The 13,709-nt window shown below is 45.9% G+C and overlaps 1 protein-coding gene across 3 annotated transcripts in view; it reads right to left on the bottom strand.

Moving 5' to 3' along the window:
* The window catches only part of PARP4 (poly(ADP-ribose) polymerase family member 4), a 1,988,214-nt gene that overhangs the window by 1,122,319 nt on the left and 852,186 nt on the right, over positions 1-13,709 (bottom strand). For all 3 annotated transcript variants that reach the window (XM_086935217.1, XM_086935220.1, XM_086935219.1), the window contains exon 23: positions 8,477-8,666. In XM_086935217.1, coding sequence (XP_086791343.1) covers positions 8,477-8,666 — 190 coding nt within the window. The remainder of the gene's footprint in view (positions 1-8,476; positions 8,667-13,709) is intronic.

The raw sequence follows: 13,709 nt of genomic DNA on the forward strand, positions 1-13,709 counted from the left end.
AAATTCTTCTTCTGGGATCATGGCCCAGTAAAAACAGTTGCCTATGTTTCTAAATTCTAGGCAACGATAATTCAATAGCATTTTTCTCTGGGCAATGGGTGTACAGTAAGCAAGCATTGACCAGTTGTGTACTGTTGTTGGTGCTAGAACAGCTTGAGTTTAGTACTCTTATTTTAAGACACAGGGTTTGGTTAAGAGTTTGGCAGATGAATAACATCTGCAAAAAGTAGAAGATAACCAGTTTGCCCTGTATAGAATGCACTGGCGCATTTACACTGCAAATGAGGTGGACTGCGCATCCACTGCTGTATTGCGGATTTCTCACATCCACAAAGCTCTAATTCAGGCCCTTAGTACTTAGCTCCAACGGCTGGATGAGCACATATTGTAAAATCTAGTTTTGTGTATTCAAAGGGGGATGAAAGAACTGATCTTGTCCACTGTACTGGGGAAGGCGAACAAAGAGACAGCAAAAATAAAAGGCTCATCCGTTCTGTCCATAAACTTTACATGTGCTCTGACTGGAAAGTCTTCATTGTCAGACTGGCTGTTAGTATGCAGAAACTCGTGACAAGGAGCTTTTGACCACTGATCATAAGGCATTCCCAGGAACAGAGGACAGACAAGGGAAAGATTGATGGTGGTGATATATGCTGCTTTGGGATGACCATTAAACAGGAAAGTAGGTGAATGGGATATATTGAGTTCATGTGGATAACAGGAGGCCAGGTTTAATAACAAGTCTGTTGTTAGGAAGGACACCTTCTACCACAACCTTTCTAAAGAACATCAAATATCTAATGGTGCCCACTGTCAGGTTAGTGTTTTAAGAAGCTGATACAAATCAGTAATACAGGTAGCTGATGGCGAGGTTAAGGATAACAAAGACAATAGCCACAGGTCTTTGAAAATCAGAAAACTGGTGCATCAGGTAAAGCTGACAACGTCCAGCACAACCCACACAGCTGAAAGCACACCATTTTAAAAATCCCTTATGCTCTGACAAAGGACAAACAGAACAGCAGATAGACAGACTCAGGACTCTGTTCCGGTGGACCTTTATAGTATTTGGATAAATCCATCTACCTGCCACAAGTGTATCAGGGTGTGATAGAGCAATCTTAGAACAGAACTGTTCCTACTGTACCTGCCGGAGTCCGCCATCTTTTGTGGTTGGCCTCTCTATAACTGAACCACAGAGTACAAGTATGTTTCAATATTATTTGGCTGAAAGAACTTGACCATGTTGGCAAGGCATGTTTTCTGTGATCACCTTGTGTCCGCACCCCTTGCAGGTATGTCAGGAGCAGGAAAGGGTGCAAGATATTCCCTACTATAATAACAGGGAAAAAAGAGGAAACATGGGGCCCGATGTAGGTGTCCATTTACCGACTGGTAACGGCCGATTTCGGCCGTTACCGACTGGTAAATGGTCATTCCTGATGTAGGGGCCCTATTTTACCGATTCGGTAAATTTACCGAATCGGTAAATTTACAGAATCTGTAAAATACCGAATCGGTATTTTTACCGATTCGGTAACTTTGAGATGTAGGTGGGACTCTTCTGAGTCCCACATGCCTTACCGAATCGGTATTTTACCACCCAATCCTATTGGGTGGTAAAATACCGAATACAGGTGTGCATGCACATCTGTGCATGCACACCTGTGCAATGTGACACACAGACATGCTCTTAGGGCATGTCTGTGTGCCACATGGCACACAAGTCCGGAATTGGGGTGCCAGAGGGTATCAAAGTGACACACCCTGCACCCTTGCAACAATCGGAATTTACCGAATCGGTAAATACCGATTCGGTATTCCACATTGATTCCTATGGGCTTCAAGGCCCATAGGAATCAATGGGGGATACCGATTCGGTATTTACAGAATCGGTAAATACCGAATCTTACCGATTCGGTATTTACCGATTCTGAATTAACTACATTTCCCCCCCTCTAATTTACCACTTCTTAAATACCGAATCGGTATGATTCGGTATTTTAGATGTGGTAAATTAGATTTACCTACATCGGGCCGATGGTCTTTCGTCTTTGGTAAAAAGTAGGAGAATGATGAAGGAGGAGCTCCAAAGGTGAGTGTTAAACCGAACAGCCTTAGGGTGGTCTTCACCCAAACTATTTGCTGCTTACATCCTCTTTTTGCTGGTTCTTTTTGTTGGCCTTTGGACTCTGAGCACTTTACCACTGCTGACCAGTGATAAAGTGCATTTTCTTCTCCCCTAAACACGGTTCAATCAATCAATCAATCAATCAATCAATCAATCAGGGGTTGTTAAGCGCCCTACTCACCCGTGAGGGTCTCAAGGCGCTGAGGGGGTATGGGGGCGTTTGCATGTCCGATAGCTAAAGACCCATGTCTTGAGGGACTTCCTGAAGGTGTTCAGGGAGGGTGCGAGTCTGATGTCTACCGGGAGCTCGTTCCAGGTCTTGGCCGCCATGTGAGAGAAGGATCTTCCTCCTGCTCTGGCTCTGCGGATGGGTGGGGTTTCGGCCAGAGAGAGGTTGTAAGATCGGAGGTTTCTTTTGGGTACGTGGAAATTGATTCTGTAATTTAGGTATTTGGGTTGGGTTTTGTGTAGGCATTTGTAGGCGTGGGTGAGGATTCTGAAGGTGACCCTTTTCTCCACGGGGAGCCAGTGGAGTCTTAGTAGGTGTTGGCTGATGTGTTTGTGACGGGGGATGCCGAGGACAAGTCTGGCGTCGGTGTTCTATATCATCTGGAGTTTTCAGTGTAGGGACTTGTTTTTGCCAGCGTAGAGAGAGTTTCCATAGTCCAGTCTGCTGGTGATGAGTGTGTGTGTGATTGTCTTCCTTGACTCCGGGGGGATCCATTTGAAGGTCTTGCAGAGGTATGGTGGGTGTTGAAGCAGCTGGAGGTGACGGCGTTGATCTGCCGGTTCATGGTGAGGGATGAGTCGAGTACGATGCTGAGATTTTTGGCGTGGTCCGAGGTGGCCAGTGGGCTTACGAGAGCTGCCGGCCACCAGGTGTTGTCCCATGCTGAAGGGGTGGTTCTGAGGACAAGGACTTCTGTTTTCTCGGCGTTGAGCTTAAGGCAGCTGTTGGTCATCCAGACTGCGACCTCCTGCATTCCTTTCTGGAAGTTAAGTCTGGTGGTGGCGGGGTCTTTGGTGAGGGAGAGGATGAGCTGGGCGTCGTTGACGTAGGCGACAATGTTGAGGCCATTTTGTCAGATGATGGCAGCGAGGGGGGCCATGTAGATGTTGAAGAGGGTCGGGCTAAGTGATGATCTCTGTGGGACTCCGGAGGCGATTTAAGTGGGATCAGAGAGAAATGGCGGCAATCGATGCTTTGGCTTCTGCCGGTGAGGAATGATCGGTTCCAGTCTATGGCTGTTCCTTGTATGCCGGCGTGGTGTAGTCCGGCGATTAGTGTGTTCCTGAGTGGATGCTTTTCATGGTTGAGGTGGTGTCTTCAGCTGTGATCGGTGTCCAGGTGGAGACGGTGGGCTGGCTGGTGCGTCTGGGGGGGCGGGCAGGCTGTGGTGGCGTGTGGCAGGTCAATGAAAGTTGTCGTCGCGGTTTTTGTTCTTGAGGTAGAAGTAGGTTCCAAACTTGTCGCGGAGGTCATGGGACGCGGTGATGTCAGTGGATTTGCTGCGGGGGTTGGTGAATTCCTGGATGACAGTGAATAGTTCCTTGGAGTTGGTGGAGTTGGCGAGGATTTTGGTGTGGATGAAGGTCCTCTTGGTGGTTCTGATTTGGCTGTGGTAGTCTGTTATGGCATCCCTGTAGGTGGTGTGGTTTTCAGGTGTATTGGTATTTCACCAGTTTTTCTCCAGGCGTCTGCAGGTGCGTCTGGCTTCTTGGAGATCAGTGGTGAACCAGGCGGCTTTCCTGGGGCGCTGTTTGTCTGGGTAGCTTAGCGGGTCATGCTCGTCCACACGTTTGGAGATCTAGGTGTGGAGTTCTCTGGCTGCGATGTTGGCGTCGGATGCCGAGGTTTGGCTGTGTCGGGTGATGGCGGAGTTGAGTTGGTCGTCGGTGACTTTGCTCCAGTTCCTTCATGGTGGGCGTGGGGCTGATTTGGGGGCTATGGGTTTGTTGATGGTGAAATGTACGCAGTAGTGGTCGGTCCACAGAGGTTGCTTTGTGTGGCTGAAGTGAACGCTGTTCCCTGCTGCGAAGATGGGGTCGAGGGTGTGTCCTGCCCTGTGGGCAGGGCCGGACTGGCTACCGGGCAGTTTGGAATGCTGCTGGCCAGGGGGCTGATTTAATTGATGGGGACCTGCGTGTACTAAACGAAATTCGTTTTGCTTTCATTATTTCGAAGCACACGCAGGTCTCCATGAACGAAATCAGCCCCCACTGCGGTGAAATATGCCCCCAGCTCTGCATCATTCCAAACTGCCCGGTAGTCAGTCCGGGCCTGCCTGTGGGTCGGTGTTGAGACGAGTTGTTTGAGTCCGATGTTGGCGAGGTTGTCGCAAAGGGTACTGGAGTTGGGGTCACTGGCGTTGTCGAGGTGGAAGTTCAGGTCTCCGATGAGTATGTAGTTCATTGTGGCGATGGCGTGGGGTGTGATGAGATCTATGATGGTTTTCGCTGTGGGTCACGAAAGTAAGCAGCGCACTCGGCTGCTGTTACACGAATCTTCTAGGGCGTAACGGACCCTGGACAGAGCCATACTCAGCACTTTCTTCTTCTAAAAGCCATATTTAACTATCGCAATATTGAAAGCAAGTGGGTCGTTTGATTTGATATTTCCAATTTTGATTGTCTTTGTGGATTTATTCCTTTATACGCCAGCCGGGACGGAAGTAAAACCGGCGGAGTGATCGACTATTTCATTGCATTTGCCATAGAGCCCTGAAGAATGTGTGGGTTCACACCCTGATGAAACACGTGTTGGCTGGGCAATCGATCCTCATTAAACCATAAGAACACGATACACCTGGAGTGTTCTGCTGTTAGTTCACTTATTTGATGTGTGAATAAAGAAATGTTACCTGATGTTTTGTGAATTGAGATTATGCAGTACTATTTCTACAATATACTTAAAGAACGTGAGCATAGGCATTTGTAGCAAATAATTTGTGGGCCTTGTGTCTTGTTTAGAGGGGTTCAGGGTTATCCCTTCGCCTGTAGCACCGTGGGTGACTGAATATCACATACACCAAGAAGCACACACGAGTAGGCGCCATTACATACCGTACTAAGCTAAACCCTTCCCTTTTGTATCCATTGAAGGGAGTCCAGGGTCCGGGGAGTCTGTAGACGAGGGTTCCCCGGAGTGTGGAGTTGGGGCTGGGCTGGATCGGGAAGTGAAGGTGTTCGGCGGAGGGGAAGGTTTCACTGGAGGTTGTGAGCCGGAGGGTGTTCTTGTGAGCAACAACGAGGCCCCCTCCCTGCTGGTTAGGGCGGTCCTTCCTCTGGATCTTGTATCCGTCCAGGATGGGGGTGTTGATGTCGGGGGCGGATGAGGTGTTAGTCCAGGTCTCTGTGAGGAAGGCGATGTCAGGCGAGAGACAGTCGAGCAGGTTTCAGATCTCTATGGTGTGTTTGTGCACGGAGCGCACGTTGAGGAGAATGCATCTTAGGGTGTCGCCGGTGTTGGTTTCTGCTGTGTTGGAGGTCGGGTGGTGGTGAAGGTCTGGCGGCAGCGGAGGCAAGAACACTGTCCGTAGGTTGTGTTTGGCATGGCCTGTTGTCAGTCTCTGGGTCTTCTGGGGTTGAATGCATGGAGAGTGGTTGTGCTGTAGCGGCGGATGGTGGGAGATCCAGGGTCCCTGGCGCTGGTCGGGTACGGGCACAGTCGGGCTTGCCTTCAGCACGCCCGCTGCGCGCGACCGCGCAGCGGCAGCCATTTAAGATGGGGAGGGGGCAGTGGGAGAGGCTGGGAGGCGGGAGCTGTGCAGGTGGGAGGGACCCCAGGGGCAGCAGCGACGGGAAAGCGTCAGGGACGAAGAGGAATTAAAAATAAAATAAAGCTAAAAAGGGGCTACTGAGCGCGGGAGGATTGGACAGAGACCCTACAAATTAGAGGCAGGCACCAAGCAGGTAGAGACAGGCGTGGCTCGGGGGTAGGCAGGCGTCTGACTGCAGCCTTGAACCCTGACCAGGAGGAGGGCTCAGCAGTGCGGCGAGGCGCCGGAGTAATGGAGCTGCCGTGGAGAGAGTGGACCCAGGCCAGAGGTCATGGGTACATTTGTTATATCCACAATTGGGATATTTATTTTATCTGCAAGTCCCTAGTAGAGTGAACTACCTGTGCTGAGGGCCCATAAATTAAATGCTGCTGGTGGGCCTGCAGCACTGATTGTGCGACCCACAGAAGTAATCCTTTAAACCTGTCTCGGGCCTCCTACTGCAGTCTCTGTGTGCCATTTCAACTTTGCATTTGAAACCCTTTGTCAAGCCTTAAAAATCCCTTTTATTACACACAAGTCATCCATAAGATAGGCCCTAGGTAGACCAAATGGCGGGGTGCGGTGTAAGTAAAAGGTAGAACATGTACTTTTAAGTTTTGAATCTCCTGGTAGTGAAAAACATCTACAATACTTTTTCACTACTGTGAAGCCTACTCCTCACATGAGTTACCATTGGGAATTCCTTATTACACTTTTAAGTTGAAATTCTAGGAAAGAGTAGCTCTGTCATGTTTTATATCTTACGAATGGTAATGATAAATCCTCTTTACTGGTAAAGTGTGATTTAATATTACTATTTCTAATAGTCACTTTTAGAAAGTGGACATTGCTCTGCTCTAAAGCTCTGAGTGCCTGCAGCCATTCATCAATACCCATGTGGGGTGGGTGACAGCTTGACGTTGTGCATTCCCTCTAGACAGCCACACACAAAGGAAAGTTAGGTGTGTGAGTGCCCATCTGCATCCTGATGGCTCACCTTGGGCAGGATGGAAGGAGCTGACTATTATACCTGAATAGGTAGTATTGTGTCCCCACATAAAGGGTTGATTACCCCACCTGTAGCAAGTCTGGAGCCAGGGCTAGGAAGAAAGGGCTTCTGTGCCCTTGAAAGACCCTTCTTTGAAATTATCCCCCACTTCAGAGGCACAACTGAGTATGAGTACTGGTTCTCTGATCCCACCAAATCAGACACTTCTGGACCTGTAAAGAATCTCTGTTAGAAGAACTGCTGTGCTGCTTCATGGACTGTCACTCTGCTGGACCGCTGCTCTTGCAGAACTACTTTTCTGCGGTGCTGCTCTGCTGCCTGTTGCCCTCTGGTTCTGCTGAGGGAGAGCAGGACTCTGCCTTGAACCCCAAGTGATCTCCAAGGCTTGTTGGCTTGCCTCCTGTTGCTTGAGACTCATGGATATCAAAGTCTCATCACCTGCTCCCGAGCCTAGTCCATTGGAAGTGGACACAGCTGCTTGCTCCAGTAAAATAGACACATCTCTAGTCTGCGTGTAGCAGAACTGGCCCATCGACCCTGTTGAGGAAGCAGAAATGGTACATCGCAGTTGGAACCATCGCTTTGCTTTAAAGAAACGGTGCATTGAAACCAATGCATTGTCACAGATGCAGTGTGGAAAGATTGGCGTATCCCCTTGCGTGCATGGAGAAACCTAGTGCATCATCTACGGAATCAAAGCCTCTCGGCTCGGAGCATCTGCTTCAGAACCAGCGCATTGCCACCACAGCATGAAGAAAATGTATGCATCTCTTCGACCACAGGATCTGCTGCCTCTACACTCACAATTAATAATTTCCATTAGTTACTATAAAGACTTCTTGCAATGTAGAGAAGCAACACATCAAAATGTCAGCGATGTAAGTAGAAACGATCTTCCAGAGACTATGAGGGTGTAAAAAAGTATTGTTGTTCAGTAGAGAGATATGGCAGCATTGTGGGGAGAGAAGCAGACCACAAAAACATCTACACGTGGAATGGAATAAGTGCAAACCTATAGGCCAAGGGATAGAGAGGAGGGGAGTGGCTTAAAGGCAAGGTGCTGTTAAGAAGGAAGACACAAAACCATACACCAATAAGCCTAAGAATGTACCTTTTTCTAACAGGAATTGATGGTAAAGAGGATTGATTCCTACATTTTTGACTGATGAGGGCTGAGAGAATCTTTGAGATATTAGACAATATACTCTTATCAGCTATGAATTGTGATGTACTTAAATGGCATATGCACAATTTACAACTAGGGGAAATACAGCAAATAGAACAACAATAAACATACAACACATCTCTACTTAAGTTTGTTGTGCGTTTCTTGAAAAATGTTTTTTTAACTCAGCGACACAGAGAATCGTTCCACCCTATCCATCAGTGTTTTAGCACCAGTCGATCAGAATGAGCTGGTGCTATATCCTACCATCAGCTCCTTAAATTAAAAGGACTATAAACCTGGAATATGAAACTATTATCTGCAGTCCAAGCAAAAAAAGAATACCAACGTCAGAAAACATATTTAGTATGAGCCCTACAATACAAAGTTAAATATTAACTATTACTTACTGGTGCCAAACTTTATAATATTCAGAGATTTGTTGCCATAATACTCATCCAGTGCAAGTAGTGCAATCTTCTTAGCTTGCTGAAAGACTGAGCTCATAGAATTGGAGCAATCTAAACAGATGATGACTTCATTGAATTCTTCTTCTTCAGATTCCGTATTAAAATCTGGTTGAAATACAAGCATGCAGGCCTGCAATGAAAACCATTCTGTTAAAGTTGATTAAATAAGATCAAATCAATACATTTCATTGGTCATTAAAATGGAAACTCAAACTACTCATATAATTCTGCTTCTGGTACAGCATTTTGTAAATACTATCATGTAAATAAACATTTTGCTAAATTGTGCTGGACTATTCTAAGCTACAGGACACACAACAAGCTTCTACAGTATCACATTAACTTTTAAAAAGCACTTTTTCTGTCAGATCTATCACACTCTTATGACTAACTCTTTTTTACCCATGCATGAAAAGAAGTACTTCTATCTCACATAAAATGGTTCCTCTTAGCCTTTTGCACATTAATTCCACCTACATGGAAATTTACACAGAACATTCAGCATCTCAACAAATGGTTTGGGCTAAAATATGCCCAAAAACAATATAACCAATTAGGTGAAAGGACCTGGCACTCCACTATATATACTTGAGGCAACAGAAGCAAATAGAAATCAACTTTAGAAATGCAAAAACTCTCATAACTGAGATATCATGTTGCGAGTCTAGAATAGTCAGCACTTTTAAAGAAACTTTTCAAATCTTCCTAGAATTTGACAAACTTGATGACACACTTTGGGCCAGATCTAGATATCTACGGGAGGCCTATTTTTCGGCCACAGTGAATGGAGTAAAATACTGACGGAGATGTAGCCCACCAAATTTAGAAATGATCTCCAAGCTAACAGTAATTTCTAAAGCATTGGCAGTAAATGCCGTCACAGCGGTTCCTTTCAATGCTTTTCGCCGTTTGGTGCAGGGCTCTGTCAACATGACTGAGCCTTCCACCCAACTGTTTCCCCAAAGCGTGATTTTTTTGAAAATAAGAGAGATAATGCCCCCATGTCATAGAAGTCATCTCCCATGGTGAGTGGGGCGGGGGCATTTTTTTAATGGGCCCTTACAGCCAGGGGTAGCCTGACAGGGACGGAGAGTAAAATAAAAAACAACTATATGTCCGCCCATCCTAATTGGGTGGACAAACATATAGTCAAGTCTCTGGCAGCCCTTAATCCGTCAGAGAAGTTTGGCTACAGCGGTGACGGAGTAGTCACAGCCACAGCCAAATCTATTGTCTGGCCGCATTTAAATTGGGCAGGTGGACCATTGTGTTGAAAGGGGGCAGGGGGCGTTGGGGGTAGAGGGGGTCGTCTCCATCACCATTGCGATGCAGGTCCCTATTCACCAACATCTAAATCAGCCCCTTGGTCTTTTTGTGCTTTCAAGGCTTTTGAAATTCTATTGCTTTCCTTGTTTTTTTAAGTTTATCCCTTTCAGGCAAGAGATGTTGCCTTCCTCCACTTCTACATTGCTCACTCCCCTCAGATAAATGAGTCTGCCAGATTAACAAAAGGTGTTCACCTCACTAGCCTTAAAAGATCTAAGTAGCAGCCTTATAATCTTGAAACCCCTACCCTGGGCTGTTACACTTACACCAATGCCCCGGGACACACTGCCCCAATTTCTTAACAAAAAACAATAGAATGACTCAGTCGATGTCTCTTCCAATCAGCGTTTACTTAGAAAAAACAGGCCAAAACATGCAGTTATGATGCCCTTTTGTAAGAAACTGTCTCCGTGAATACATTAATTTACAGAAAGGTTGTGGCACTGAAGCTTGTATATTGGGTATGATCAAGAAAATAAAGCAATATTGGCCAATGTGGACATATGTGCTTCTGTACTATTACTTGCCAAACTGAGACAAACAATGCTGTGGATGACTAAGGGCACTTTGATTTATAACTGATTGTTCTATGATATCCTAATAAGTGACTGATTGAAAAACTGAAATATGTTATTTACTGTAAATGATAAATCACATCACTCTGTCTAGGAGGATTCCATGGAGTGGGGTGAGGCTGATGCTGTAGATGACTACTGCTGAATAAATCCAACATGACTGCATCAGAAGGGCTCCCAAGTATGACGGCTAGCTCATTACAATACCTAGATTTCACCAGGTAGCACAAACCCAGAATGAATCATGGGACTGACCGACTGGTTTTGTTGATCCAACAGCCAGACGTCTCCAACGGTGAAGTAAGGATCCAGTCAGTCAGATCTGGCATAGAAGTCTGTTGGGAATGGGAAACAGCCACTACAACGCGGCTGTTACTACGCATGCCATTACGTCGCATGCGTTATAACGCATGCGACGTAACAACGCATACACATTACGACGCGGGCCATTACATCGCATGCGCATTTAAAACGCATGTGATGTAATGGCGTCAGAGCACAGACGGCGATGCTGGGAAAGGGACCCGAACACAGGAAACAGGAGGAGAGACGACCACGAGGAGAGAGAGGTAAGGGGGATTAGGGTTTAGGGTAGTCTCAGGTGGTAGTAGTGTAGGCTTTAGGGCTTAGGGTAGTCTCAGGGGGTTGTAGTGTAATCTAGTGCTTTAGGATATAGGGCTTAGGGTAGTGTCAGGGGGTTGTAGTGTATGCAAGTATTTTAGGCTTTAGGGCTTAGTGTAGTGTCAGGGGGTTGTAGTGTATGCTATTGTTTTAGGATTTGGGGTATAGGGTAGTCTCAGGGGGTTGTAGTGTAATTTAGTGTTTTAGGCTTTAGGGCTTCGTGTAGTGTCGGGGGTTGTAGTATATGCTAGTGTTTTAGGATTTAGGGTAGTCTCAGGGGGTTGTAGTGTAATCTAGTGTTTAAGGGCTTAGGGTAGTGTCAGGGGGTTGTAGTGCATGGTATTGGTTTAGGGTTGTGTAAGCAGGTCCGGTATGGTAGTGTTTCATGTAAAGGGGACAGACTGTGCGTAGGGGTAGGTTCGTGTTTTGAGTGCTTTACTGTTTTTTACTGTAGGGTATTACTGTGGACTCCGTGTTATGTAGGGTAGTGTGTTAATCTTTGGGGGATATTTTACGTTTTAAATACATGCGGGAAAGTTGGGTAAGTTGTAAAGGCATTTAGTATACATTTCAAAGGAAATGCGAACTAATGCCATGCGATGTAAAGATATGCGTTGTGACGGTACATGCGAACTAAAAACTGCGTTGTAAAAGCACGCGTTGTTTTAGTTTGCGATGTATCGTCATACATCCGTAGTCACCTTTCCATTATGAAGACATGATTGATGTGACAGTCCTAGTTACTGAACAAGTCTGTGACCTCTCATATCGTCAGGGATAGGACTGTTGTGATGCTTGGGCTAAAATAAAAGTCAGAATACCAGATACAGATGCAGTTGAGCAGTCTTAGCAGGAGAACAGGCCCGTAAATCATGCATGGGAGATTCCATTCCCAACGGATGTATGACGATACATCGCAAACTAAAACAACGCGTGCTTTTACAACGCGGTTTTTAGTTCGCAGCGAGTAACGACGCTCCTCTTCACTTTGCATTGGCTCTCAGGGAGGTGGGGAACCCTGTGGGTAAAAGGCGAAATGTGGAGGAGTGCTACATGCACATCCCCCTTCCTGTAATTAATTCAATTATCTTGCTCCAGCCCCTAGGTCCCGGCCAACACTGAGGCTAATCCACTGAACTGCTGGCAGAGACTCACAAGCTCAGTGGCCTGAAGGACACATGCATCATTGAGAATTGCAATCGCAAACGGCGCGAATCGCAATTTTCGGCCGTTTGCGAATGCAATTCTCAAATTCTGGATGCATCATGCTTTTCACAATTTTAGGAATCGCAACCATGTTTCATTGCAATTTGAGATTTCTTAAATGCAATGCATGATTATTTTTAAATTGCGAATTCGCAATTTGGAAGGGGTAAATTAGCATGAAGTTAAATTTCATGCTAATTTACTGAAAACTTTCAAACATGCACTAGTTGCATATTTGAACGTTTTAATTTACACACACACACGTCATTGGGTCATGTGTGTGTGTAAATTGCACTTAAAGTTAAATTTCAGGGGTGCAGGGAGGGGTTCTTTGGACCCCCCCCCTGCAGCCTTGAAATTGCATTCATATTTTGCGATTCGCAAAATGAAATTCGCAAAATGTGAATGCCTTCCCATTCATTCCTATGGGCCTTTTGGGAAGGGTTTCCTTAATTGAGATTCGCAAATTGTGAATCGCAATTAAGGAAAAATACTGAATCGCAATAAAAAATGTGAATTTTTCATGCATTGTCGTTTGTGATTTCTAAATTGCGATTCCTTAATTTTCGCAATTTAGGAGTCGCAAACGGCAACAATGGTGCATGTGGCCATAAGCGCCTTATCTAGTAGAGACATGATCTAGCCCCAGATTCCTCACCTTTGAATTTCCCATGTGTCAGACTGGACCTGGAAGACTTTTCTTTGAGCACTAACCCTACTCGTAGGCATTGTCTGCGCCGTAGTGATGCCTGTGTCCCCTATATAGGCACCACCTTGGTAGTGCGTTTTGAACTAGGACCCTGAAAGAGATCAGCCCTGACTACAAAAAACCTGTCTCCAGGGAGAATCGGTGGGTCAGTAAGGAATCTGCGGGTAGATCATGTCTCTTGCAGATAAGCCGTTACCAAAGGTAAGTAACTTGTCCATCTGATAGAGCTATCTAGCCACAGATTCCTTACCTTTGAATAGATACCCAAGCAATACCATTCCTGGAGGAGGGACTTCAGACAAGTTTAGACCAAGAAGTCCTGAAAGATAGAGTGGCCAAAAAGGAAGTCCCTCTGGATTTGACTGTCCAGGCTGTAGTGCTTGGTAAACGTGTGCGGGGATGTATTTACAATGGGTAATTTAAACAACGAGGGTAGGTCTGGCAGCCTTAGAAAGGCAGACAGGGCTGAAAGGTGCCCTTTGAGGGTGCCCAGTGCAGAGCCCTGCTGGGCAAAGTTCAAAATAAAAAGCAAAACTTGAAAAAAGGGGAGCATAAAGAGGACCATTTCACCTTTCTGTACAAAATTTAACAAATTAGTTCCACGGGCAGGCATACGTGTTCTTAGTGGAGGGCCTTTTTTACATTTTCAGAATCTCTTCAGTATTCAGTATTTACTCTTTCATACTTGGTTACAGTGACAAACCTGAAATGTCTTATCTAAGAATTTTGCCGTTAA

This window comes from Lissotriton vulgaris, chromosome 8, assembly GCF_964263255.1.
Source record: "Lissotriton vulgaris chromosome 8, aLisVul1.2, whole genome shotgun sequence".
Taxonomy (NCBI): domain Eukaryota; kingdom Metazoa; phylum Chordata; class Amphibia; order Caudata; family Salamandridae; genus Lissotriton; species Lissotriton vulgaris.